The sequence below is a fragment of the Hippoglossus stenolepis genome, chromosome 5, assembly GCF_022539355.2.
Source record: "Hippoglossus stenolepis isolate QCI-W04-F060 chromosome 5, HSTE1.2, whole genome shotgun sequence".
Classification (NCBI taxonomy): Eukaryota; Metazoa; Chordata; class Actinopteri; order Pleuronectiformes; family Pleuronectidae; genus Hippoglossus; species Hippoglossus stenolepis.
In genome coordinates, this window is record NC_061487.1 from 6,386,472 (window position 1) to 6,412,398 (window position 25,927).

The following is a 25,927-nucleotide window of genomic DNA, read 5'->3' on the forward strand; positions in this document are numbered from 1 at the left end:
TATAGCTCCAAATCACGAGCTATTTGTTGTTAACTGAGTGAATATGATCTGTGATTGTTTATTAAAGGTTCAGTGTGTAAAATCTAGTGACATCTAGTGGTGATGTTGCATGTTGCAGCTGAATACCCCTCACCCCATCCTCCCTCACAAACATGAAAGAGAACCTGTGGTAGCATTCACTTGTCATAAAAACTCAAAAGGTGTTTAGTTTGTCCAGGTTGGGATAACTGGAAAAAAAAACACGGCGGCCTCCATAGAGAGGACCCGATGTGTTTTAGATGGAACACACTAGTAAAAACATCACACAGATTATTTTATATTCAATATCTGCCAATAGTTCCCTTTCACCTACATCTAACACGTTTGATGACTGACTGATGAGCTGTAACGTGTTTGTGTTTCAGGATGTTCGTGGTGCAGCAGATTCCTGACAGTAACCTGGTTCTGGTTGTGACTCAGGCCGACTGTGACTGTTCCCGTCAGTATGGAGCGATCCTGCTGGAACCCAAAGAGATCAAATATATCCTTCAGTCACTGACAAGCAGCAACAACACCGCCCCCTGCTGGAGACGCTGTAGGGAGGACACAGCTGTGACCTTGTGATTTGGACAGTGTGGTGCTGATGGTGTTGGTTCAATAGAAACTCGTGTAAAGAGCGAGTGGTGCATTCAAATACCCCTCAGTGCAGCCCAGAGGGATAAGTGTCCATATTCCAACTAGTCAGGTCCGTCAGTTAAGAGCCAGTCTGTCTTTTCATTTGTTTCTTCTCATTCGTGCCGGTTGTCTTTGGTCTTGGTTTATTTTCCTAGAATTCCACTCTCTTGAGCAGTTTTCAGTTTTCCTTAACTCCAGTGAACATAATGCCACAGTGAAATGCAACAGGATGAAATCCCAGAAGGTCCGGCGGCGTCCGGAGTCGTGCCACTCCTACCACCCGAAGGTGAGCGCTGCTGACGCTGTGGTGGACACATGGACTATTTAAAACACAGCCTCTGAAGCAGAGCACGTTTAACTGATACTGACCAAACTGACTTGTGTGTGACTTTTTTAGATTCATGACTATAAAAATATTTAATTAATAAAAAAATACTATCAACAAACAAATAAGAAAACATAACATGGTAACACTTACCTTTAAGTCACTGTTAGTATTTTAAATGAATAACTATAGTTTATCTGTTCATGTATTTGTTAATAACTACAACTCTTCCAGTGTTGCATACACAGATATTGAATGATAGTGTACTGTAGCTAAACACAGATGAAATGAGAAATTATAAATCTTTACAAATACATCATCTAAACAATTAAAAATACCATCACTGCTGCTTATAGCAACATTATAGTGTGTTATTAATATGTGTTCAACTAAATGATCCTTTAATGTTACAATAAACAATAGTCATTTTAATAGACAATGTATACTAAGCTGTTGATGTGGCTAATGAAAATTAACATTCCTCTAACATTCCTGTTGCACTCAGCTGTGTGTACGGGGTTTAGCATGCAACTGGTTGGTTTATGTACAATGCACAGAGCTCACTTTAAACAGGCAAAGGAAAGAAATCATATATTAAGTCATCAATTCATTGCATTAATCACAAACAGATAATACTTGAACTAATAAAAGTGAATGCAGTTGATAAAATGCTGATATGTTGTACATTAATAACAAATACAGACACATATCATCTTTAACTTCAACAGGAGAATGCTAAGGAATGTGGCGGAGCGTCGGCCATCTCCCTGTCCTCTTCTCTTCTCTCTGCCTCTGCACTCGTCTCATTGGTCCTCCACCACTGGACGTAAACCAGGACTAACCCACCAATCAGGATGCTCACAGGGGAGCCGGAGCGAGGATGTACCATAACAAAACACTGACCAAATAGCCAAAGGAAGTTTTTCTAAATACTTGCCACATGAGACAATGGAATATCTCAGATGTCCCCCCACTGCTCAGACATGCTGCAGTTCACTCTGCAGTGGAGACAAAGGGCTATGAGATTATTCTTTTTTTAAATGGACTCATTTGTCAGTTTGGAATAAGTCAAACTGAAGAAGGAGCTAAGCTGAGAGGCGGCTCTGAGCTGCGTGAGAATCAGGAGTCATCACTCTGCTGAAGCTCTGAACAGACTCTTGAAGGAACCTGGAGTTTAAACAGTGCAGCTTGTGTTTGGAGAAATGTTGCCATTACTCACAACAAGAATGTAGCTTTTTGATACAGAAATATTGTATAAAAGTAGAGTTTTACATTGAAATTATTTACCAAAAAAAACCAGTTACAAGACAAAGAATCAGATGGTGATGACATCAATGTACTGTGGTGTATAAGTCAATGTGAGTGGCAGAAAGGTGATTTCTACAATACATAGTAGCTTGTTTTTAGACTGGTTTCCCATAAAGAGGAACAGAGAGCTTAAAATATGATACAGCTTTTAAAATTTCCACCAACATTTCTTTTACATGTCTCATATTTTACATATGATGGGACACAAGATATGGTATTGATATAGTCATCTTATTAAGTCATCAGAAAACTTCCCAGGAATCTCTGATTTGGTGATTTTCAGGTGAAAGATATAATAATATATTGCCTATTTTAAAAGAGAGGCACATTTGGTCTAGGTTTGATATTATTGGATGGTTTTTGTATATGTCAGAATTTTTTACAAAAAATGCAGCAGAGCAAGAACTTTTAACATTTAAACAAACTTCATTGGGATGCAACTAATTCCTGTGTAAACAGCACTTATATGTCACCTAGATGTATTAAACATGTTTTCACTGCATTCAACTAGAGACGTCAGTTGACCTGTTATTTAAAACAGATCTATTGTAGATGAACTACCCGGCACATTAAACATGACTCAGGTATGAGAGAAAATACTGTATCTGCATCAGCTGGAGCCTTTAAGTGAAACCATCAGATGTTGGATGTCCTCTTTAAGTCTAACGGCTTTTAATTCTGGATTCTTAATACATTTTTTGCTTCTACCTGTTGGTATGTTTGTTTTTCTTTCACTTTACTTTCCAGCACCAAGTGGATGAAAATGTCCAAATTTGTTGACATCCAATCATTCAAGATTTATACAATATGGTCACAGTTCCCATTCTGTTCATTCTGAGTTGTTTTATATTATGGCCAAAGAGGTGTTTTGTCACAGTGAAGATGACCTTCGACCTTTTGGAGATTAAATGTCATTATTTTACCCTTTTAGACATTTATCAGAAAATTTTCCATGTTCTGCAAAGTACTGCTGTTATATTATACTCACAGTGAGTTAAATAGAATGCTACAGCAGAAAGTTATGAAGAAATGTCACAGTATGAGCCACACAAACATCAGGTTATTCAGTTAAAAAGGTCATAGCTTAAATTCTTTTTAACTCATTGTAATGTTCCATGTTAAAGTGTTGTATGTTATATAGTTATACGTTATAAAAGGTTTTATCATATATAGTGGGTTTCTCTAAAATATTTAAGGTCTTGACCCTATCTTGCTATGATTTGGCTCTCAAATTGGACTCAACAGAATATCTTTTATTTCAATCGAATCTTAATTTAGCCATGGACTTTTGTGTGAAGCACTTTGTAACCTTGTTTAGATAAGTGCCATACACATAGTTATTATTATTACTCAAAAATTCTCAAGAATGCTTCACACCATTTTTTATCTTTGAGTCCAAGTGACAACTGATCAAAAGTTGAAGAAATTTCCTCAAGCCGTCTCGAGATATATTCAAGAGGCCAAAAACACATTCTTTGAAACCACTTTGAACTTTGACCTCTAATCTAATCAGTTAATTGTGCCAGATGTGATGAAATTCCATACGGCCAGAGAGAAGACATCAAAAGTGTCAAGGTTAAATATAACAAAGGAATTTATTTCAACACAGTCATTTTGCTTTGACTAAGTTGACAGAAGTTACTCTTCTAATCAGACCTCAGCTCTTTGACACGGTTCATGCACGAGAGGGTGTGACTGATTCAGATTCTTGGAAACTCGATTAGTCATTAAAACATTTCACTTAAAACAAGACTAAGCAGCTGTTTAATGTCAGAACGTTCACGTGTCAGTCACACCCTCCTGCAGATAAAGTGAGGTCACCCCCTGCTGGACAGGTGTAGTAATGACAAAGATGACAATACATTCAGAAGGAGAAAAAAATCCCCCATAGTAACTTTTATTGGTAATACTTATGCTGTGGGCCCTGATCTCAGTAACTTCTACTTCAGCCAAATATTTCCTAGACTTCCCAGAATGCCTATTGATAAAAGGCCTGCAACAGGAAGATTTGAACAGAAGTTCACGCAAACCTTTGTGTGATTTCATCCCTTTTGTAAAGGACGGGCCTCAACAAGTCTGTTAAAAATAAAATTTGAACGCCTTAAATTTTGTTAAACATCATGGATATATTTGTCATGTGGATTTGTCCTCCTGTAATATACCAAGTAGCTGCATTTAGATCCAATCAAGTCAAAAATGTGCAATACGTTTAAATTTAATTACTTTAGATCAGAAAATTATGAGGAAGATGTTTTTACGTATAACAGGTGATAACTCCGTTTTACATTTCTGTACACATTTAGGAGAAAGTCCTAAGTAATAAAAGGCTTTAGTTACTAAATGCAGTGTTTAGAATTTCCTCTGGAGAATAGAGGCAGACATCAGGTTGAGAAGAGAAGTGTAATTGGTTATGCTCTCTTCAAGGGAAATGTTGTAAAAACACAAAAAACAAATACAGCAAGCCTTTTACTCCGATAGAGAAATCCATGTTGAAGATGAAGCAGTCACTATGCCTGACGATGTTAGAAACAGATTTTTTGATCAATGTTTTCGGGGGATTTTTGTTTCAACAGCAAATGTTCCAGCAGAAATTCTTCGGCAAGCACTGAAAAATTAAAGCTGTTATTCACTGGGCTGATGTGATGTAGCAGCTTCCTGTCGAGTCATTATCACACAGAATTTATACAAACATTTACACATCATTTTACAGCATCGAGGTGTTTCTGTAGAAAATACATCCAAACTGACCTGTTCACTGAAACATGTCAGTGTTAGGAGTTAACACAGGAAAACAGCCGCACCCACTTTGAAATGTTGTAAATACAACTGCAGGAAACAAAAAATAAAAATAAATAAAAACGTCAAATCAACTCGCAAGATATTGTAACCTGTAAAAAGGTTTTTGAAATTAGCTGCAGAAAGGTTGAACTTGGCTCCTCTCTCATTACAAGGAAGGCAGTCAGAAAGCAGAACTGCCTTTATGAAATAAATAAAAAGATATAATCAGTCTGTTATCACACTGTAAATATGAATCATTTACAGTCCATTCAGGAAGATTAAAATCTGATCGTGGTTGGTCTCCTGTTTGATGGGTGTGTTAAGGCATTCTGGAGCAAATTCATGTCCAATAATGAAACATGTCATTTCATTTGCCCTGTTCCTTCATTTTTATTAGGAAAAAAAATAAAATAAAAAAACTGTTGAGGGGATACACTGGATGAAGCTGTGAACTTGCTGCTATCAGGAATTGGAGTTGTTCATTTGAGGGTTTGAATCATTAAAAAGGTCCAGTGTGTAAGATTTAGGTGAAAGGAATCTATACATAAAATAATCCTGTGTTTTCACTATTGTGTAATCATCTAAATTGTACGAATTGTTTTTTTCTTTACCCTACAATGAGCCCCTTATATTTAAATACTTTATATTAACACTGGGAGCGGGTCCTATCTATTCTATCTGTTCTTCCATGTTTGGAAGGGGAGGGTGAGGTCAGGGGCATTCAGCTGCAACATGCAACCTCACCACTAGATGTCCCTAAATTCTACACACTGGACCTTTGAACTTACTCATTTATGAATGAATCACCTCCCTGGCTCTGTAAAAGTAAATCCACACCGAGTTGAGTTTTTGCAGCTGAGATGAAAAATGACTTCCTGCTCTACACAGCATGCTGTTTTTCCTGAGCCGGGCTTGTCTCTTCGGCATTCCCTCCTCTGTCCTGGTTCCAGTCTCGGAGGCCCTCCGGCAAGCTTGTGTCCTCCTCAAAGCTCCCAGTCCCCTCCACAAAGTCCTCGTACGTTGACTTCTCTTCAAATGGCCGCGGGCCCAGCAGCTCCAACATGTCCCCCTTGTCCAGAACCTCTTTCTCCAGGAGACGCTGCCCCACCTGATGAGAAAAATCAGGATTGAATCTTGTGTTTTTTTTGTCCCAAAAAAAATAATGATTATAATAATAATGTCATTATTAAGGCACTTTTCAACACAAGTAACAAAGTGCTTTACAATAATTTGAAACTCACAATCCGTATAATAATAATAATAATAATTACAATAAAGATACAGATAAAAAGAGCAATAGACATCACATGATAAAAGCTTTTTTATAAAAATGTTTCTTTAGAAGTAAAATAAAACGGGTAAGAGATGCTATCTCTTCCGGCAGACTTTTCCAAAGTGTAGGGGACCTGACGGCAAAGGTTATGTCTCCTTTTGATTTCAGCCTAGAATCAAAATGAGTTCTGAAATATAGGGAGGGGCCAGTTCATGCCTGGCTTTAAAAGTTATTTAAAGAATCGTAATTATGTCAATTAAGCTAAAAAACACTGGTAATTGGTGACATTTATCATCTGTATTGTAAATTAGTTGAAAGGTCTATAGCAAAAGGTAATAAAGGTGAGCAACTACTTATTTTACTATCCTACTAATTATCAGAAATTGGTCTGTCCAGTTCTAGCTGACAACCTCAAGTTGAAATGAAACATGGAGGATGTTTGTGGAAAGATTTGGCTGTATCTTGAAATCACCACAGGAAACAGCAATGTAAAGTGTACAGTATAGTCATAAATAAAGAAGGAGATAAAGAGTTCTTATATATATTTTTGCTAAATAACTGTTAGACATGAAGTGAATGCAGAACCTGACCATTACAGAAGATTTCAACCTTTTGTTAAGTTTAAATATTACAACAATACAAGGAAAACATGGAAATACTGCAATATTTCACAACATGTCGATGCTGAAGCTCTTGTATGTTTTTGTGTATTAAAATGTATTTTCCTTATTTGTACCTGGCCTGCATGGTGGCTGTTTGAATCTGGAAATCTTTTTATTGAATATAAATGATACAAATCCCACCGCTCTTATAATCCTACAACACTCCAGTATTAGCAGGTGTTGTATCAGAGTCTCACCATCTCTACCAGGTCCTTCTTTTCCAGAATGAGCTGCATCGTGTGCGCGTAAGCTCGATCCACCAGCTCTCTAACCTCCTGATCTATCAGCTCGGCTGTTGCCTCGCTGTACGGCTTCTCCAGGACCATCTCACCCTGCCGGGGCAGATCGAATGACACCTGCCCAACCTTCTCGCTCATCCCAAACTGCACCACCTGAGGAGCACAGAGGAGAACAAGACGTCATAGCAGGAAAAACCCTGTTCCACTGAATCAGGAGCCCAACAGGCCCAACAGGCCCAGCAGACCCTGCAGGTGTGTGCCGTGTACCTGAGCGTAGGCAGACTGTGTGATTTTCTTCAGGTCATCCTGAGCGCCGGTGGTGATCCGACCGAAGAACACCTGCTCGGCCACGCGCCCTCCCAGCATCATGCACATCCTGTCAAAGAGCTGCTCTTTGCTGTACAGGTACTGCTCCCTAGGCAGGTACTGAGCGTAACCCAGACCCTTCCCACGTGGAATAATCGACACCTGGACAAAAACAGAAGCATTTGAGCAGGACATTTTGGTTCTTCAAAGCACCAGAGGCAGCAGTAACACATTACCAGTACCATGATTTACACTTTCATCATGAGCAGTTTCAATTTAATGTGACTATTGCTTAAAAGGTTCAGTGTCTAGAGTCTAGTGACATCTACAGGTGAAGTTGCATGTTGCAGCTGAATACCCCTCACCTCACCCTCCCCTTCCAAACATGAAAGAGAACCTGTGCTAACCTTCAGTTGTCATAAAAACTCCAAAAGGTGTTTAGTTTGTCCAGTTTGGTCAACTGTAAAAAACATGGCGGCCTCAATGAATATAAAAGGACCCATTCTAAGGTAAAGCTAATGTGGTCATTTATTTTTAGCACATCTGATATATGAATTACTCCTGATATGTTAATTGTTGCAGCCATGGTTATAAAATATAAACTTAATTCCACCTTTCTCTCATAAACTGATATCAAGGTTTGATTCCAACTATATCAATAAGGTCATATCTTGGTTGGTTTCAGGCTATAAACAGTGATTAATCTGATGATTGTTTCCTGGATTAATTGATTTATTTTTTGTTTATAAATTGTCAAAGAATTGTAAAATAAATAAAAAAAATTTAAGTCATTATAATTTCCCATAGCCTGTGTTGGTGTCTTCAAAAGTCTGGTTTTGGCTCAACTGTTATAACTGATAACAAACTTATTATGTTTAGCCTGAGGTTTGACAAAGAACCGCATAAAAGCTAGGGTTGGTAATCCTGGAAAACTAGCAAGAGCAGGCTACACTGCAGGCTGCCAATATGCAACTGATACTTATATAATTTTAAAGGCTGAAGATTTTCACCTTCCCACAAATGTAACAAATCCCTGCAAATGTAATAGCTACTGCGTTAGTGGGAAATATTACATTAAAACCTGCAGATTTGTATTACGTTTGTGGTTCATTTGGTTTGTTGGCTGTTATTACGTTGGCGGGTGTTGCAGACGCCATTGAAAAGATGTCAGATGGCAGTGAGTTACTGTGCCGCCTTCTTGTTTACTAGTCTGGTAACTGTTACATCAACAAATAGGGTTAGCCTTTGCTTGAAAAGGGTGGGCAGGAAAATAGTCAAATTCCCAGCCTGAATTATTATCCCTGTCCACCCATGACTACAGCAATTTTTTTTAATGGCGGAAAAATTAGGCGATTAATTATCTATCGATTAACACATAAAAAAAGCCAACAACAAGGCAACTATACTAGTAATTTTTTGGTTTGTTTGTTGTTGTTTTACTTTCCTGTTTCTTTTGACTTAAATTGCACATTTATCCAACTGAAGCTTTTTACTTGTTTAAATTATTTAGTGCAAACCTAATCTATGTTGAGTGTTTTCATGAACATTAATTCATTCTTTATTATTAAAATAAGATTTTATACAGACATTTGGATTTTATAATTGCACGATGGAAATATTCAGATTGACCCACGCTCAGCTTTGTTCAGGCAGTTTATCACTACAAGAATCACTTTATTAGATACACCTACCTAAAACAGACATGGGGATTTAACTTTATGATTATTCTGAGAACGCTAGTACTAATGTACTAGTATTTTGTCTGTAACACAATACAATTCAACAGCAGCACAAACTACATTCTCCAGAATAATTCCTCAGAGTTTGAACACACACTGGACATTATAACCCTCATGATGGAGGATTTACTGCTGGACTGTTGTGTTAGCCTGCATTGCTTTTAGCTTTTCATAACAACGCATGTGTAGTTATGTGTAGGTGTGTGTAAGTATTGGTAAACTCTACCTTCAGCAGTGGGTCGGCGTGCTGCAGGAACCAGCCCACGATGGCATGGCCGGCCTCGTGATATGCCACAGTCTTCTTCTCTGTGGGCTGTAGGACCTGAGTCTTCTTTTCCAGACCTGAGGACAAACCCAAAATTTATCTACAGATATTAGAGCTGTAATGTCTGCTGGTGAACACTGTGCATATGAAAGGTATGGAAATTACAAAATAAATTGTTCAAATTTAAGCTAAATCTGATTTATCAAATTGTCACATGACACTGACCTCCAATGACTCGGTCGATGGCCTGTTCAAAGTGTTTGCCGTTGACGGATGGGCTCAGGTATCTGGCGGCAATCAGAGCCGCCTCATTGCAGACATTAGCGATGTCAGCTCCTGATTGATTCACAGGGAGAAATATATCCATCAAGACACATCTTAAACAAAAGTCACAGGAAGGTGGTGCTGTTTCCTCATCACCAATTTATCTGATTTATCTAGTTTCCTTAAAACTGAACACGTCAATTTACAATTTAGTCTTGAACTTGCTCGTTTATTGAAATAATACATTTGTATTTTTTGTTGTTTGCTTTCATCTGTTTACGTGTCTGCAACTTGGAAATTATGATTCAATGTAATGAAATAATTTCTAATAATATAACATGTATTTAGGCTGATAACTCTCATACAAAAACTTTGAATGATGGAAACATAAAATGGTTGTGAACTGTTACAGACCAGTGAATCCTGGTGTTGCAGCAGCCATCTTCCTGGCAAGATGGTTTTTGTCCATCGTTGGGTCCAGTTTGATTGGTGTAAGATGAACTTTAAAGATGGATGCCCTCCCCTTGATGTCTGGAGGACCTGAGACAGGAGACATTCATTTAACAAAAGAGTAAAGCCTCAGTCTCAGACAAACACTCACCAACCTTATACGTTAAGCCTAGTGTACCTGCGTGGCTCTTCCTTTATGAATGTGTGTATGAATGGCTGAATGTGAATTGTAGTGTAAAGTGTCTTTACTGGTTGTTATGACTAGAAAAGCACGACATAAATGTAGTCCATTCATGTTTCAGCTGAAAGGAAACAAGCTGAAGAATTAAAAGGAAGCACTCTGATACTGTTGACGTGTTGCATTGTGTGCATTGGCTGCCTGAGACCACATTAACCTGCATTTTATCAAATATTTGAAAATGTTTGTGCCTCTGCACCAGCAACAGCCAATATGTTTTCGTATTGTCCGTCCATTTCTCATAAACATGTCATCTCAGGAATTCTCAAACTGAACTGATGACTAGACATGTAACTAAAAGTCAAGTAACATGGATGTTCACTGCATCTTGAAAAGTTGGTGGAGGCAAATGGCCCTAAGGCAGTAATACAAGTGATTAAACAACTTCGTCATTGTGTAACAAACTCATCATTCCAAAAAGCATTTTAATGATTTACTTGGGGGAATTTTTTATTCCTTGAAATCAGTTTATAAAATTGGTTTCAAGAAAATATCTGATCGTAAAAGGAGTACATTTATGAAGCATTCTTCTGTTTCTGTTAATCACTCAAAGTGCTGGTGATGTGATACACATCATGATACAGGAGTTACAATTCAATATTTTGCAATATATTGTGATACTGTCAGCAAGGCGTCATAGTGCTAATTTTAGGAAACAAGCCATTCAAGGTCAACTATTAATTAAAAGGAGAATCACATTAGCACAAAATCAAACTTTAAAGATATTCAAAAGCATTGTTATTTTCTTATATTGCTTGAGACGCCAAGAAGTTAAGACAAACCAGAAATAGTCAAGTGACGTCAGCGGCTCAGTTAAGAAGCATTTTTCAAGTCTGTTCAGGATGTGTATTTGTCAATGCCTACTGTACCTATGTAGATCTGTCTGTCGAAGCGCCCCGGCCTCATCAGAGCAGGATCCAGGATGTCAGGTCTGTTGGTTCCAGCCAGGACCACTACATTAGTAGATGTGTTGAAACCTGCAAGTACATGAGATTCACATTTTAATGACCCCATCAAACTTCTGAGCTGAAATCAGGAATCGGACTCAAGTTATGATTCAGCCTACCGTCCATCTCCACCAGCAGCTGGTTCAGAGTGTTCTCCTGTTCACTCTGACCACCAAAGTTCCCTCCTCCTCTCTTTCTCCCAACAGCATCGATCTCATCGATGAAGAGGATGCAGGGGGCGTTCTTCCTCGCCATGGCAAACATGTCCCTCACCTTCAGTAGAGAAAATTCGTAATGAACTGTTTTTATAGTGTTTTTCTAGTCTTATCGACCAGATTCACCCATTCACACACACATTCACACAGCACAAGTATATGCTGCATTTTTTCTATCACACACAAGTCACACTCTGCTGGCACAGTCATCAGGAGCAATTTTGGGGTTTCAGTAACTTGCCCAAGGACACTTCAGCATGTAGAGATCAAACCACCGACCTTCTAATTAGTGGATGACCCGCTCTAGTTCCAGAGCCACACATGTTTTAACAATGTGATTCTCTTAATGGTAAAACATTTCAGGTGTTGTGGACATGCTGTCAAATTCATTTTGAAGCAACAGGAATCTGGGTTAATTTTTCTGTCTATCTATCCATCCATCCATCACACCTAAACCAGAGAGTTATTAAGGAAAACAAAAGAAACTTGACTACACATTCACCACAGTCGTCTGGTTCAGTACACGTCTGATGTGATTTCCTTCACTCACCCTGGCTGGACCGACGCCCACAAACATCTCCAGGAACTCAGAGCCGTTGACAGTGATGAAGGGAACGTTGGCTTCTCCAGCTGTGGCTTTGGCCAGCAGAGTCTTCCCCGTCCCAGGAGGACCAGATAGCACAGCACCCTGGGATACCACACACAACATGTCATTCATCATATGTCGTTTCACTGCTCTGGACATTGAACTGCACAAACAAATTTACAACTTCAAAACCACATTAGTTACCCAACAAAGACAAAAACATTATTATTAAAGCTTTGTTAAATTAAAGTAGCAAGATATATGGGTTTCACTTTACCTTATAATAGAAAATGTTTATTGCAAAATATAATGGCTCTAGATTAATGACACCTTCTGCATTCAGAATGGATCTGTATAAGCCATGCTTTCACTCCACAATTCTGTCCACCACATGACCAAGCTTTTCTTGATTTACAGCACAAAATAAGAGAACCCTAACCCCCCCCATACAATCTAAACATGAAAAGGAGAGCCTTTTTGTTTTCTCCAGTTTTCCCCAGGCTGCACAAATGGCAGAGGTTGAACAACTCGCATTGACTGTAGAAACTCAATACAAAACGAGACTTATTACATGAGGAGGCAAAGAAGGTGAAGCGCTAGAGTGATAGAAACTGAGCTAAAACAAGAGCCTCAGACAGGGATACCTTGGGGATCTTGGCTCCGAGGTCCAGGTACTGCTGTGGGTTTTTCAGGAAGTTGACAAACTCCAGGATCTCCAGTTTGGCCTCCTCGCAGCCGGCCACATCCTTAAACTTCACGTCAATGCTGTCCTTCATCATTTTGGCTGTTGACTCACTCATGCTGAAGGGCCCGCCCCTCCCGCCACCAGGGCCTCCTCCCATTGGTCCTCGTCGCAGAGTGAACAACAGGAAACCAATCAGCAGCAGGGTGGGGAGCATGCTCATCATAAAAGAGCTGAGAGAACAGAGAGGAATAGTTATTATTAGGGTGGTTCAATGAAAGGATGAACATTGTTGCCATGACAGGGATCAGTACCCACAACACCTGTGAATGTCTGTGTCAGTCCATTATGGTGAAATAAAAATAATACTAAATTATCCAAACAATTTGGTGGGGCATATGTTATTGGCTGCAGGCCGCCAGTTGCCGACCACAGCTGCAATTTATCTGAGGAGGTAGAGGAAGTTCAACTTCCACAGACTGCCTGTTCAGGCCCCACTCCCACAGAGGGAAAAAATTACGGGGCAATTCTCTGTATGAACGGTATAATGTTATAAAACAGTAGTGGAATCATGACATGAAAAGAAGACTTCTCCAACAACAAAAGTGTGTCAAAGTGTTTCTCTCAAAAACAGATGTTGGGAAAGGGGGGTGGGGTCCATCCTACAGTATAATCAGACCCATACCGTAAACGGGTTCGTGTGTTGAACTCACCCATCGCTCTCAGTGCTGTAGACTACGGTGGCTCGGTGGGACGGCTCCAGGCCGAGCTCCGCGTGCGCCACCTCAAGGTTCCTCTCAAACGTGTCAACGCTGCCGATGTTGAACCAAACGTAGCTCTGCACAGATGATTTCATGTTACTTTTTGATGTCACATAGTTCATGTAATGTTATTTACGGCACAATAACATGTAGCATCATCCAATACCTTTTGATGGCGGATTGATTTTGGTGTGTAATTAATGGATAAATAAATGAATTCCATTGCACAACATAATAATTCAAATACATGAACAACAAACAAAAGCATCTAGTGAGGCACAATGAACATGTGCTTGGGGCCTTGTGCTATTAATACAAGTCAGTTTCATGACCCCCCCCCCCCATGCTTTGGTGGTCCCCTTGTTACACCAGATTCAATGTGATTTCAGATTTGCCAAAATGCAGCAGACATTCATAAATGTACCAAATATAATTTTGGGGGAGTTAAATTCACATCTCTTATTCAATGTCAGATTTCATTTCAACATGCATTTAGTTTTTTCTCACCGCATCAGCATCAGCTCCCGGCACCAGGATGACTCTGACATACTGTTTGTTGATGACCTCTAACCGGTCCACCTGGACATAAAAAAAGAAAATTATTTTAAAAATCGGTTTTCATTCTCTTCTTTTTTCTTAGAAACTATGCATTTGCTTCTGAGAAATCAAGTCTTTAGCTATAGATTTGTAGTAAATACAGGACCATTAGCATCAGAGGTCCAAGGTGATGTTTTATTTTATTTCTGGTCTGTGGATGTTCAGAATTGACCTGGATTCTAAATCATGCCTGGCCTGAAGAGAATGATTGAGTACATCACAGTATAATTGTCCCAGAGTGCTCCTCACCAGGCCTCTGCCAAGGAATCGATGGACAAAATCCTTCCAGCTGATCTCTCTGCCACTGTCCCTGAAGAAGAAGTAGAGTAGAGCTGAACTGACACCGGCCACGGTGATCGCCATGTAACGGAAATCCTTCTCATCCCACGGGAAGTCACCCTAAAGAGACAGGTGTGAATGTTAGAAACAGGTTACAAGTTTCATTCCAGCGCCCCGTCCATTCTTAAGACATACTTTTATCTGAAAGTGTTCCTTGATCTTACCAAGTTCTAATTTCCCTACTTCTCTTTCCACATACCATATTGGGTTTTATGCAATTGTTTTTCATCTGTTCCATTTTAAAACTGTTGATTTTATGACGGGCCTGTTTTAATTTGCTGCCATTGTAAAGCACATTGTAATATGGATTTAGAAAATTGCTCAATAAATAGGTTTATTACAATTAGAAGGAAAATTGATGTCATCACAGCTGTCATTTTAGATTCCACTTGCATATTGAAAAGATAAGTGTGGAGTGACTTGAATTACTGAATGTCTAGGGTTCGTTTCACCTGAGCTAGACACATCTCTTCCGACTACACCTTGGTTAAGAAGATGATGCCTAATAACCATCGTCAACTCTGGTGTTTATATATATATTTTTTTAAATAAATAAAGTTTAGTTGCCCTTATATATGGAACTTATATGTAGCACTTGTAGTTTGGCGTTTTTTGAAGACTAATTGTCCTTACATGATTCTTGCTGTTCTAGGTTTGTACCCTCATGGTTGAATGCACTTATTGTAAGTCGCTTTGGATAAAAGCGTCAGCTAAATGATATGTAATGTAATGTAATGCATATGTCTTGAGCAGCAGGTCACTGGTTAGACGTCTGGCTGGCAAATGTTTTCTTTTTGACCCTGAACTGTTGTTTTCACTGACAAGTGTATACATTAAATGTGATGAGATTTTGACTTCACAAACCTTCTGCATTCGGCTCCACCAGTCTTTTCCTGAACCTCCTCCTCTATTCCCTCCTCCTGATCTTCCTCCACCAGCTCCTCCTCCTCCATCTGAAACTCAGATTATTGGTTCTATTATACATCTGTCACACCCATCTCCAGCCTGGTTTCCAGTTCTGTGAATGATTCTATCCCAGCTCTTCTTTCAGTGAAGTAATCAATGTTATTTTTTCAACTGATTCCATCATTTGAAACATAAAGACCTCAACCTGCAGCCAGAACATCTATTAAGAATCAACAGCGTCACATCAAACAGTCTCACAACACAGAAAATGTCAATATTATACATCTTTGCTCTCATCTTTAACATCAGTGCTTGAAATGGTTAGATATTACATATTGTTCATTTAGTTGTTTGTGCTGCTGTCTTAAATGGATAGTTCACCGGGAAATTTTAATTCACTCATTATCTACGCAATATGCCGATGGCAGGGTGGGTGAAGTGTTTGAGTCCATAAAAAAACCTAACATGCCTCCATACTGCTGGTGTAGTGTCCAGAAGCCCCGACATTCATATTCGACCCAAAGCGCTGTCATTTACCCCACACGTGACCTTGGGCAAGAGCTTGTGTGCAGTGTGTGTGTGTGTGTGTGTGTGTGTGTGTGTGTGTGTGTGTGTGTGTGTGTGTGTGTGTGTGTGTGTGTGTGTGTGTGTGTGTGTGTGTGAACGCTGCTGCAACGAGGATATCAGAGGACATTTCAGCTAAAAACACGGTGTAAATGACACCATTTCGACACAAATATGAATGTGGGGCCTTACGGACACTTGGATGACACCACACAAGCAGTATGTTATATTCTGTTGTTTTATTACTTTTGAAAAATTGATCACCAGTAATTCAATTGTTTGGGATTTGGCTGCAATGCTGGTCACCCCTGAGACTCCAAAAGTGTTTTGTGGACTCAAACACTTCACCCACTCCTCCATGGGCATAGTGGTGGGTAGATAATGGGTGCATTTTCGGTGAACTATCCCTTTAAAGTAAATTTGAGTGAATCAACCTGCTGGAACTGATTTAAAAGCATGGTGAATGGTGGCCAATACATGCAAAACATATGTATACATTAAAAGGGAAATGTCCTACATGAAACAAAACCCTTACACTTTAGAAACAACAAATTAACATGCCATGGTAACTTTTCATAAAAATTTGCACCAACATATATCCTGTGGGTCCATCTCATTTTCAAGACCTTTAATAATCAAAGATAAAACTTTTTGGATGTACACACTCCACCAGCTTTCTTTGTCTTGGACACAGCAGCTCTTACCTTTGGGTTCACTGGAGTACAGTCGTCGCTGTGCCGTCTGGAATCTGCGACTGAATGGGAAGTGAGCTGGAATCCGATAGCCGTTCTGCAAAAGACCACATTGCCTTTAGTGCAGCTCGTCTATTACTATATATACACACAGTATGGCTGTGCAAATATGACCTCTGACAGGTAAACAAACTCTCTCTGAATTTCACTTCTATTTAAAACATCTGACCTCACCTCTGAACTGCATTAGACTCAGTGAGCAGTGGAATACTTAAAATGTAGGGAACAAGGTCAGAATTAGCTCAGAATTATTGATTCACTAGAGCCAAAGAAAAGTAAATAACCTCATTGACATCTATTGCACTTCTGTCCGTCCTGGGAGAGGGATCCCTCACATGTGGCTCTCTCTGAGGTTTCTACCTTCTTTTTACCCTGTTAAAAGGATTTTTTAGTAGTTTTTCCTTACTCTTGTTGAGGGTTAAGGGCAGAGGATGTCACACCCTGTTAAAGCCCTTTGAGACAAATTGTGATTTGTGAATATGGGCTATACAAATAAAATTTGATTGATTGATTGATTGACAGACATTCTTTTGTAAGCTGGAGCTGTTTTGGTCTAAGTGGGTTTGTGAGGAAATCCTAAGGCTACAGCATGAACTGTTTTTCCAGTCAAAAAATACACAACATGCCGCTAGTGTGGTGTTATCCAAGTGTCCGCAAGCCCCGACATTTATATTCGACTCGAAGCTGCGTCATTTACACTGTGTTTTAAGCCTAAAAGTCCAGTTTGTTTCGTGTCGAATATAAACGTCGGGCCTTTCTTCTGCAGTGACGGCTTTTCTAGCATGAAACACCTTGTGCTTTGAGCTGCAATAGAGGGAAACTAACATTATGAGGGAATCTGGTCCTGAAAAGAATGTTACACTGGAAAATATTGATCGATTCATCCTCCTCTTGAAGCCACATATTAGCTTCAGTGATTTTAAAATGGATCGGGGAATTTGAACATCAATTATAATGAAATTGGCTTCAGTGACATTTATGTTTCGATTATTGTCTATATGAAAAGTTCTAAACACCAATAACACTTTAAATCTAGAAATAATGTATATGATAATCATATAACCCCTGACATAAATAAACTGCCCAAAAAAAATTATGGGAACACATAAATCAAACATCAGATCTTGATAACAAATTATTCAAGTTGAAAATCTTTACTGATGTCCATTGTATAATTTGTTAAGAACAAAATGACATATCAACGGTCAATGGAAAACAAAATCATCACCCCATTGAGGGCTGGATGCAAAACCACACTGAAAATCAGAGTAAACAATTTGAATCAAAGGCTAATCCAACTTTAGTGAATTTCATCACGGCAACTCATAATGTGACTCAGTAGTGTGTATAGCCGCCGCGTGCCTGTATGCACTCATGAAAACGTCTGGGCACTCTGCTGGGGGATCTCCTCCCAGACCTGGATCAGGGCATCAGGGAGCTCCTGGACAGTCTGTGGTGGTACGTGGCGGCGTCAGATACACCGATACAAAACATCCAATAGGTGCTCAATTGGATTTAGGTCAGGGGAACGTGAGGACCAGTCAATGGCATCAATGCGTTTGTCATCTAGGAACCGCAGAAACAATCTGGCCACATGAGCCCACTGCACCAGCGTAAGGTCTGACAATCTCTCTGAGGATTTCATCCCAGTACCCAACCGCAGTCAGGGTACCGTTGGCTATGACATGGAGGTCTGTGCTACCCTCCAAGGATATGCCTCCCCAGAACATCACTGCCACCCACCGCCAATCTGGTCATGCTGGATGACGTTACAGGCACCATAACTTTCACCACCACATCTCCAGACTCTTTCAGGCCTGTCACATGTGCCCAGTGTGAACCTGCCCTCATCTGTGAAGAAAACAGAGCGCAAGTGGCAACCTGCCAATTCTGGTGTTCTATGGTGAATGCCAATCGAGCTGCACGGTGCAGGGCACAGGTCCCACTAGAGGTCCTTGGGCCCTCATACAGTTTGGTTAGAAACATGCACACCAGTAGCCTGCTGAAGGGTCGTTTTGTAAGACTGGCAGTGCTCCTCCTCGCACAAAGGAGCAGATACTGGTCCTGCTGCTGGGTTGATGCCCTTCTACAGCCCTGTCCAGCTCTCCTTGTCTCCTGGTATCTCCTCTATGCTCTTGAGACTGTGCTGGGAGTCACAGCAAACCTTCTTTAGTCCACACGTATAAATGTGCCATCCTAGAGGAGCTGGACTAGCTGTGCAACCTGATTGGGCTGCAGGTACCACCTCATGCTACCAGCAGTGATAAGGACACTAGCAGAACACAAAACTAGAGAAGAATCAGTCAGGAAGGATAAGGAGAGAGCAACCGTCTGTGGTCACCACATGTAAAACCATTCCCATTTTAGGGCTTGTCTTGCTTTTGCCTCTTCATTGCACCTGTTGTTACTTTCATTTGCACCAAAGCAGGTGAAATTGATTCACAATCACTTGTGCTTCCTAAATGGACAGATTGATATCCCTGAAGTTTAACTGACTTGGTGTTATACTGTGATGATTAAGTGTTCCCTTAATTTTGTGAGCATGTCAAGAGACACTAAAAAGACTAAAACAAATGGAACAGGGCTACGTCTTACACTTATTTTATTATAAGTGTGTAAAACAATTGTGAAAAAAAAAACTGTTCATCCAAGGTCATCTATTTCAATAACTTGTTTATTATATATACATATGTGTTTAGTTTATTTGGCAAAGAGTGAAGGTATCGCAAATACTTGTCAGCTTTTATTTAAGAAGCTCAGACCAACAAATAAGCAACTAAATCCACAAAGTGCTGGAATGGCAGTGGGGCTCACAAACAAGCCCCCTGCATCACACTGACTCTGCCCCCCCGCACATAATTTATAACTTATATATTATTGGCACTATCCCGGAACCAATCACTGCACCTTAGCACCGCACGTGCCCATAACATAACTTATTGTTCTTTCTGTATATATTGTTGTTTTATGTCCGATTGTTGTTTTTATGTCCAAATACACCAACCACACCAAGGCAATTTCCTGTATGTGTAAATATACTTGGCAAAAAAAGAATTCTGATTCTGATTCTGAATGTGATACTATCACCCATCGGGACTTTAGAGGCTCTTCTAATGGTTGACTATGCTATTAGCTACTCATAGCTACTTTCTGTCAACACTGGTGTAAATTTCTTTGGCATCATATCCACGCTAAATACTGGTGTAAGTAGTTGTAGTAGTAGACGTAGTAGTAGAAGTAGTAGTTGTACGACTACAAGTGACAGACACTTCGCAAGTCGCTTTAAAAGAAAGCTAACTATTGCGTCACAACAATGTCGCAGCATTAAGGTCAGCTAGAAGCTAGCAGTGTTTCCACATAGAAAACATCGGATTCTTCTGGTAACAGACGCTTTCTGATGAGTCAGACTTGTGCCGAATGGAAAACTAGGTTTTATAGAAGGCATTAGGACTTGAATTGTTTCGTAAGGTTCGTCATATTGTTCCTAACAAAACAAACGTACACTAAACGGAATGGTTTTGTAACGAGGTTTGGCAGCACGCATTCGAACGTGCTACATTTCCCTTATTAAATCTAACTCCATGAGGACATTTAACTGCGGCCTTTTGGGCCGTTTCTCACTCAACATTTCCCCCCCAATCCTCCACCTTCACTTACCGGGGCAGCGGAGCTCCGATATGCTGCTGTGAAGAGCCGTCCTGCGCTCACCGCGAAGAGCCGAGCCCGGGTTCCCCCAGGCCGGCAGAGAGGCAGAGCGACTGCCGAGAGGAGCCTCAGCACCTGAGACATCCTCCGTCTGTCGCCTGCCCAGCCGCTCAGTCACAAACCCCCGCGGTTCTGCTCGTTTAACTCCCGTCAGGAAGCTTCGCTGTGTCGCTGCTGCAAACGTTATTGAAGAAGAGCAACAGCGTGAAATGTCAACGGGATCATACGACGATGATGTAAAGGACCACGAGCCCGTCTCTGCGCGTGCCTGTCTGAAATGATTGTGACAATGCATGTTTCTTAGCGATTGAAAATTTATTTGGAATCACAAAATACAATTTTACCATTAGATAATATACCTAACTGACATGATGTACGTAAATCCATGTATTTTGTTTAAATATGACTTTATTACATTCAGGTATGAGATGGGCTAACACTGTGTGTCAGCCACAATACACCTTCACTCTGATTGGCTGAGACAGAGACGTTTTCTAATGCTCTTACATGTAACTGTTACAAAAACACGTGGTGACACTATTATCATTACATGTTTCAAAGTTATTGGAAACTTGCACCACTGAAATACTCAATATTCATCTGCAAGAGGTTCTCCATCCTCCATCTTGTTTGTATGTTGTTATGTGTGACACCACACAGTCACATTAAAACAGGATTTAACATGTTTATATTTTGCTCCTTTGTTTTAAAAGTTGTATTTTAAGAAACCTCTTCCACTATTTCTGTGTGTAAAACAATTATCAGAATTATTGTGAAGGGCCATATAATTCAATCACAGGAGAACTGTTAAGGATGCGACCTCTATTAATTGATTCAGAAAGTCAGAAAACAGTGAAAATGTCCTTGATAAATTTCCTGAAGCCCATGTTAGCAGTCATGGGTCTTTGTCTGACCAAAAGTCCAAAACACATAATTTTTTATATCAAAGAAAACAAGGGAACTGCCTTAATTCACAGACCAATGGTATAATTTGGCATTTTCTATAAAAATCCTTTTTTTGATTTTTGATTTTTTATCAATCATCATACCTGTCAATAATTTTTATGTCAACTGATCATCTTAGCCCTTGGGTTCCACTTGATTTCTAGATACAATTGCACAGCCATGTGGAGTAAAGAGCCAACAATATATTTGTCATTACCTTGAAATATTGAAATACTCCCCAGATAAATTACCATTTTAGTGATAACATTGTATTTTCAGTGCCATGCTTTTAGACTGCAATATTGATTTGTCACTGTAATTTAAGTTGAACCATTATCCATGTCTAATTAGAATAATCAATCTAAAGTAGGGAAATTAAGTCAGCTAATGATTTCAGCTGTGGCAGATGCTTCACATTTTTTTACTCAATGAAACTTTTAATATCAATAAGAAATTAATAAAATGTGACTTTCCATCTATGTCCATAGCTGGGTCAGGGTGTTGAAGCTGCAGCCGCTTGTCCTCTGAGCTCTGCTTTGGAGCTACCAGTGCTCTAGGAGTTTTGGGAACAATCTGTCACTGAAGAGGGAAAATGTGTTGTTTGGTTTCCTGACCACAACAAAAATAATTAAGATAATTTCTACTCTGATGAATGAAATTAAAAAACGTATCTCAGGGAATAGAAAAGCCGTCAACTGTAACCTAGGCTGTGTGTGTTGATGTTTACATGTAAACATGGGCCTTGTTGGTTATGTATGATATATGCTGCATGGCCATGATCTTGTTCTGTCTGCTGTTGTACACTTTTTTTGCACTTGAGAGAGAAAAAATAAAAAGTGAAATGTTCCCTTTCAGCTTCCTCTGTAGGTGCTGTAGGAGAACCGACTCATCAATAATGGGATGTGGAACCTCTGCTGCGGCTCAGTGATGGTGAATACAACCTGAAAACATACAAAAAAGTACTGATAGTAAAAATGTTAAATAAAAAGACACAGAATCACAGGACACATTTTTCTATTTATATTGAAACATGCCAAGTCAGTCAGTATTTGTGAACACAAATGTCCGAGTGAGACACTCCAAAGTTCTTGCAGCCTTTCTCCACCTGGCCTCCTAGTGTAAAGTCCGTAGAAAGTCAGGAGAATCCTGCTGGGTTCATATATCACAGCGAGCGAGTGGGGGGGTTGATGGAGCTTCTAACACGTGACAGTGTTGTGCATGTGTGAAAGGTAATCTGCAGGTAAACTCCGGAACCAATTCTTTGGACTTTACCTGCAGGTCATGTCTGAAAACGGCTTATGATAAGTGGATCCTTTGTGAGTTATGTCTGTTTGTACACGGTTTGTACTAATAATCACTTAATAATAATAAAACATTTTATTTCTATCGTGCTTTTAAAAGGTACTCAAAGGCTCTTAAGATGGTAAAAACAGTGACATTAAAAATAATAACAACAAGGTAACATAATAGCAGCACTGGACTATTTAACAATAACATATTGTTTATGAAAGTGAAATCCAGAAGCTCACCTCTACATACGGATAGAAGGAGGTCTGACCCAGACCCTCCCAGTATGAACCAGTCTCAAAGCGCAGCTTGTACATGCCGGAGGTGAAAGCCTCAGCGCTGATGAGTCCTGGGCAGCGGCCATCTTCATTTGTTGTCCTAAAAATCATTAAACTGCTGAGTCGTGAAGGTTGATTGAAACTCAGAAACTCTCATTAAACAAAGAAAAGCTTTGGCCTGCCTATATTCGTTCAGTTTTTTATATTGACAAACAACACATGGCACAACATTAATTATAATATTTAGCATCTTGAAACACAAGATTTAGTGTCAGAGTCATTCCATTGCCCTGTGGAGCTTGCATTTCTGTACATCTACTGTGTTCTGCAGATGATACATGCTGTGACTTAGAAGGTAAACAATGACTGCTACTGTACATGCTGCTCAAAGAAAACTTAACAGAAGGACCCCCAAAACTGTTTCTCTAATAATGGATACCTTCTCATAATCATTTCAACAAATCCTTTCAAATGGTGTTTATTTGATTTCTACAAAAAAATATATTCTTTGCTACAAATATATGTGTAAATTTCGGTTTGTTCTTTTAATCAATTCTGGTATCTGTTTGGAGAATTTTGACTGAAATATGGAAAAACCAAGTGATGTCTGGAGTTGTTCCTTTTGGGATGCAGATATTACCTGGGGATGAAAAGGATATTGGCAGCCCTAACAGCCAAAACACTTCCCTGATCTACTCTGGATTATGGCGGCGGGATAGTGAGAGAATGAACCTCACATAAAGTGATTGAGACATGCCCCCTCATTCCCAGCTATATAGTAATGATAAGAACATTGACGATGAATTACAAATTTTGATTAGAGGTTTAATTGTCTTACACAAAATAACAAGTTCGGCTGTTAACTGTTCCCTTCAATTCAGTTTCAGCATCGCCCGTTCAAACCCTACCCGACACTCAGCATGTTCCAAATCATCAGCTCGGGGTCTAGGCGATGCAGGCTGACCGCCATCTTGGCTGCGGGGATGCCATCTCCAGTGTTCAGCACGTGAGTCGTCAGAGGGTTGGATGCTGCTGCTGCCATGAGCTGTCAGAGAGGAGTGGACAGGTCAGCCTCACCTGTATATTCCTGTTACAGGTCATTCAAACAGCATATTTTCTATGACCATTATGAATTTATCGGTTGCACGTTTATGGTCATCGTGTGTGTTTAAGTCTATGGTTACACCAAGCAACCAGATAACAGGGTCTGTTCGTATGCATAGCTGGGTGAATCAAACACAGCAGATTTTCTGTAATGTCAAATTTATACTAAACTAATCAACAAAATGAGTTTCTTAATAAATCCCTGGTAAGATGCAGCCCCCTAGATACGAATTGTAGGAAAATTATTTTTTAACATCTGTATTAACTGCTTAGCCACGTTGTTAAAGAACATTAAGAGCTCTCACTCTATTTATAAACTATTTAAGTTCTGAGGATTTTCACCAACACCAACACACACTGTCCACATATCTACATCTTTACAAATTAAACATGTGCCCATGAGGGAAAATACAAGAGAAAACAGAAAAGAGACAACATTTCTACTATGCTGATAAACTTATACTATATTAAAATAAATTAATACTATACTAAAATAACTACCCACTACAAAATTCACAATTACACATATTTAAATCATGCTGTAGGAAATGATTCAATCTATTTCAAAACTTAAAAGAAAATCAATGGTTGACGAGTACATAAGCCCTGTGCTTCTCAGTCAAACAAACAAGTCCAAGGACTTTAACATTTGGCCCTTTACTTCCACTGACAAAAATCTCATGATCCAGCATTTAGAATCGTCAATTATTGTTCTACTTTCAAGAGGAGCTGCTTTCTATCTGTTCTGCATATGAAGAGGAAGATGGTTCTCAACTTAAAGACTGATCAACTCTGAACTTTTTGGTCGCTGCAGGAGAACTGTGCTGAGTAATAACAACTTGCATCTGTACAGATAATGTGAGGAAAAAGAAAAAAAATAGACATTTTTAGATGTCAGAACACTATAATATACACTTATAGAGTATATACAGTCTATAATATACTGGTGAATAATAATAAAATGCCAATGCATAATGTGAAACATCTGAGTTTCAGTGTTTGTTGTGAGAGAAGACTCACCTCTGCAGTGTGCTCCTCTCTGCTGCAGCGAATTCAGTTAGTCACCAAAACTCATCCAACCAGTTGCACAAGCCCACTGCCCAGAGACACTTACCCAGCATGCACTGCAAACAGACCTCAAAGGTTGTCCTTAGTCAAATAAATCATTAAAACATGGGGGCAGTTTTCCTTCAGTCCACAGCATGTGATTAACTGACTGATGATGATTAACTGATTTAATTAGGACTGTGTAACATACAGTAAAGTCATTCTTTTATTATAGTCCTGTCACATATTTTATCTTCTCAGCAGCATTGCTGTTGTTTCAATAGACACCTCTACTGAGGAGGTTATGTATTCGTTGCTGTTTGTCTGCTGAACTGATTTTATTCAAACTTGAAAATGGTTCACTGGTGAGGTATGAGCCGAAGAGGGCCCAGTCACTTTAAGAGTAGATGCAATTAAGGGGTCGGATCAAGGAATATTTTTTCCCTTTCTTTAACATTGCGGTGATGGGACCATTAATACTATTGCAAATGCAAAGATATGCAGAAGCACAAACCAGCGAGCTAAAACTGCAACCCAAAACAACTCTAATTCATATATATCACAATGAACATTTTAGGGTGGATTTCATGCAGGGCTGTTTCTTATGACTATCATTGGTTCAATAGATGAGCATCAGGGATAATCTAGACCCTGGAACATTGGTTCATTTACCACAATAAGCAAACCCAGAAACAGTGAGAAATCCAAAGA

General features: G+C 39.5%; 3 protein-coding genes across 6 annotated transcripts in view; 1 reads left to right on the forward strand and 2 right to left on the reverse strand.

The window, feature by feature from the left end:
• cacna2d4b (calcium channel, voltage-dependent, alpha 2/delta subunit 4b) overlaps window positions 1-2,994 on the forward strand; it is a 68,969-nt gene extending 65,975 nt beyond the window's left edge. For all 4 annotated transcript variants that reach the window (XM_035156115.2, XM_047339752.1, XM_035156113.2 and 1 more), the window contains 3 exons: window positions 405-520; window positions 858-940; window positions 1,708-2,994. In XM_035156115.2, the coding sequence (XP_035012006.1) occupies window positions 405-520; window positions 858-940; window positions 1,708-1,809 (301 nt within the window). In that variant the 3' untranslated portion in view covers window positions 1,810-2,994. The remainder of the gene's footprint in view (window positions 1-404; window positions 521-857; window positions 941-1,707) is intronic.
• An 863-nt stretch (window positions 2,995-3,857) lies between these two features.
• Window positions 3,858-20,785, reverse strand: LOC118109203 (AFG3-like protein 1). Its single transcript, XM_035156116.2, has 16 exons — window positions 20,508-20,785; window positions 16,803-16,887; window positions 15,493-15,581; window positions 14,539-14,688; window positions 14,200-14,271; window positions 13,645-13,769; window positions 12,894-13,164; window positions 12,214-12,351; window positions 11,568-11,721; window positions 11,371-11,478; window positions 10,228-10,353; window positions 9,775-9,885; window positions 9,511-9,626; window positions 7,507-7,707; window positions 7,198-7,392; window positions 3,858-6,173 (listed from the first exon to the last, which is right to left on the reverse strand). Exons 1-16 carry the CDS (start codon window positions 20,637-20,639, stop codon window positions 5,946-5,948), a joined length of 2,301 nt encoding a protein of 766 aa, XP_035012007.1. The 5' UTR covers window positions 20,640-20,785; the 3' UTR covers window positions 3,858-5,945.
• Window positions 20,786-20,851: 66 nt separating this feature from the next.
• On the reverse strand, window positions 20,852-25,263 carry LOC118109206 (5-hydroxyisourate hydrolase). Its single transcript, XM_035156124.2, has 4 exons — window positions 25,190-25,263; window positions 23,974-24,110; window positions 23,030-23,165; window positions 20,852-22,441 (listed from the first exon to the last, which is right to left on the reverse strand). Exons 2-4 carry the CDS (start codon window positions 24,105-24,107, stop codon window positions 22,352-22,354), a joined length of 360 nt encoding a protein of 119 aa, XP_035012015.1. The 5' UTR covers window positions 24,108-24,110; window positions 25,190-25,263; the 3' UTR covers window positions 20,852-22,351.
• Window positions 25,264-25,927: the final 664 nt, after the last annotated feature.

What these genes read in the sequence shown, in the direction of transcription:
- LOC118109203 (XM_035156116.2), bottom strand. Translation starts at nt 20,639, where the DNA reads ATGTCTCAGGTGCTGAGGCTCCTCTCGGCAGTCGCTCTGCCTCTCTGC. An exon ending in TGGGCGTCGGTCCAGCCAGG is followed by an intron (nt 11,722 to 12,213) that starts GTGAGTGAAGGA and finishes TCTCTACTGAAG; the next exon opens with GTGAGGGACATGTTTGCCAT. An exon ending in AGAAGGACCTGGTAGAGATG is followed by an intron (nt 6,174 to 7,197) that starts GTGAGACTCTGA and finishes TTTTCTCATCAG; the next exon opens with GTGGGGCAGCGTCTCCTGGA.
- LOC118109206 (XM_035156124.2), bottom strand. Translation starts at nt 24,107, where the DNA reads ATGGCAGCAGCAGCATCCAACCCTCTGACGACTCACGTGCTGAACACT. An exon ending in TGGAACATGCTGAGTGTCGG is followed by an intron (nt 23,166 to 23,973) that starts GTAGGGTTTGAA and finishes AATGATTTTTAG; the next exon opens with GACAACAAATGAAGATGGCC. An exon ending in CCTTCTATCCGTATGTAGAG is followed by an intron (nt 22,442 to 23,029) that starts GTGAGCTTCTGG and finishes GTATGTTTTCAG; the next exon opens with GTTGTATTCACCATCACTGA.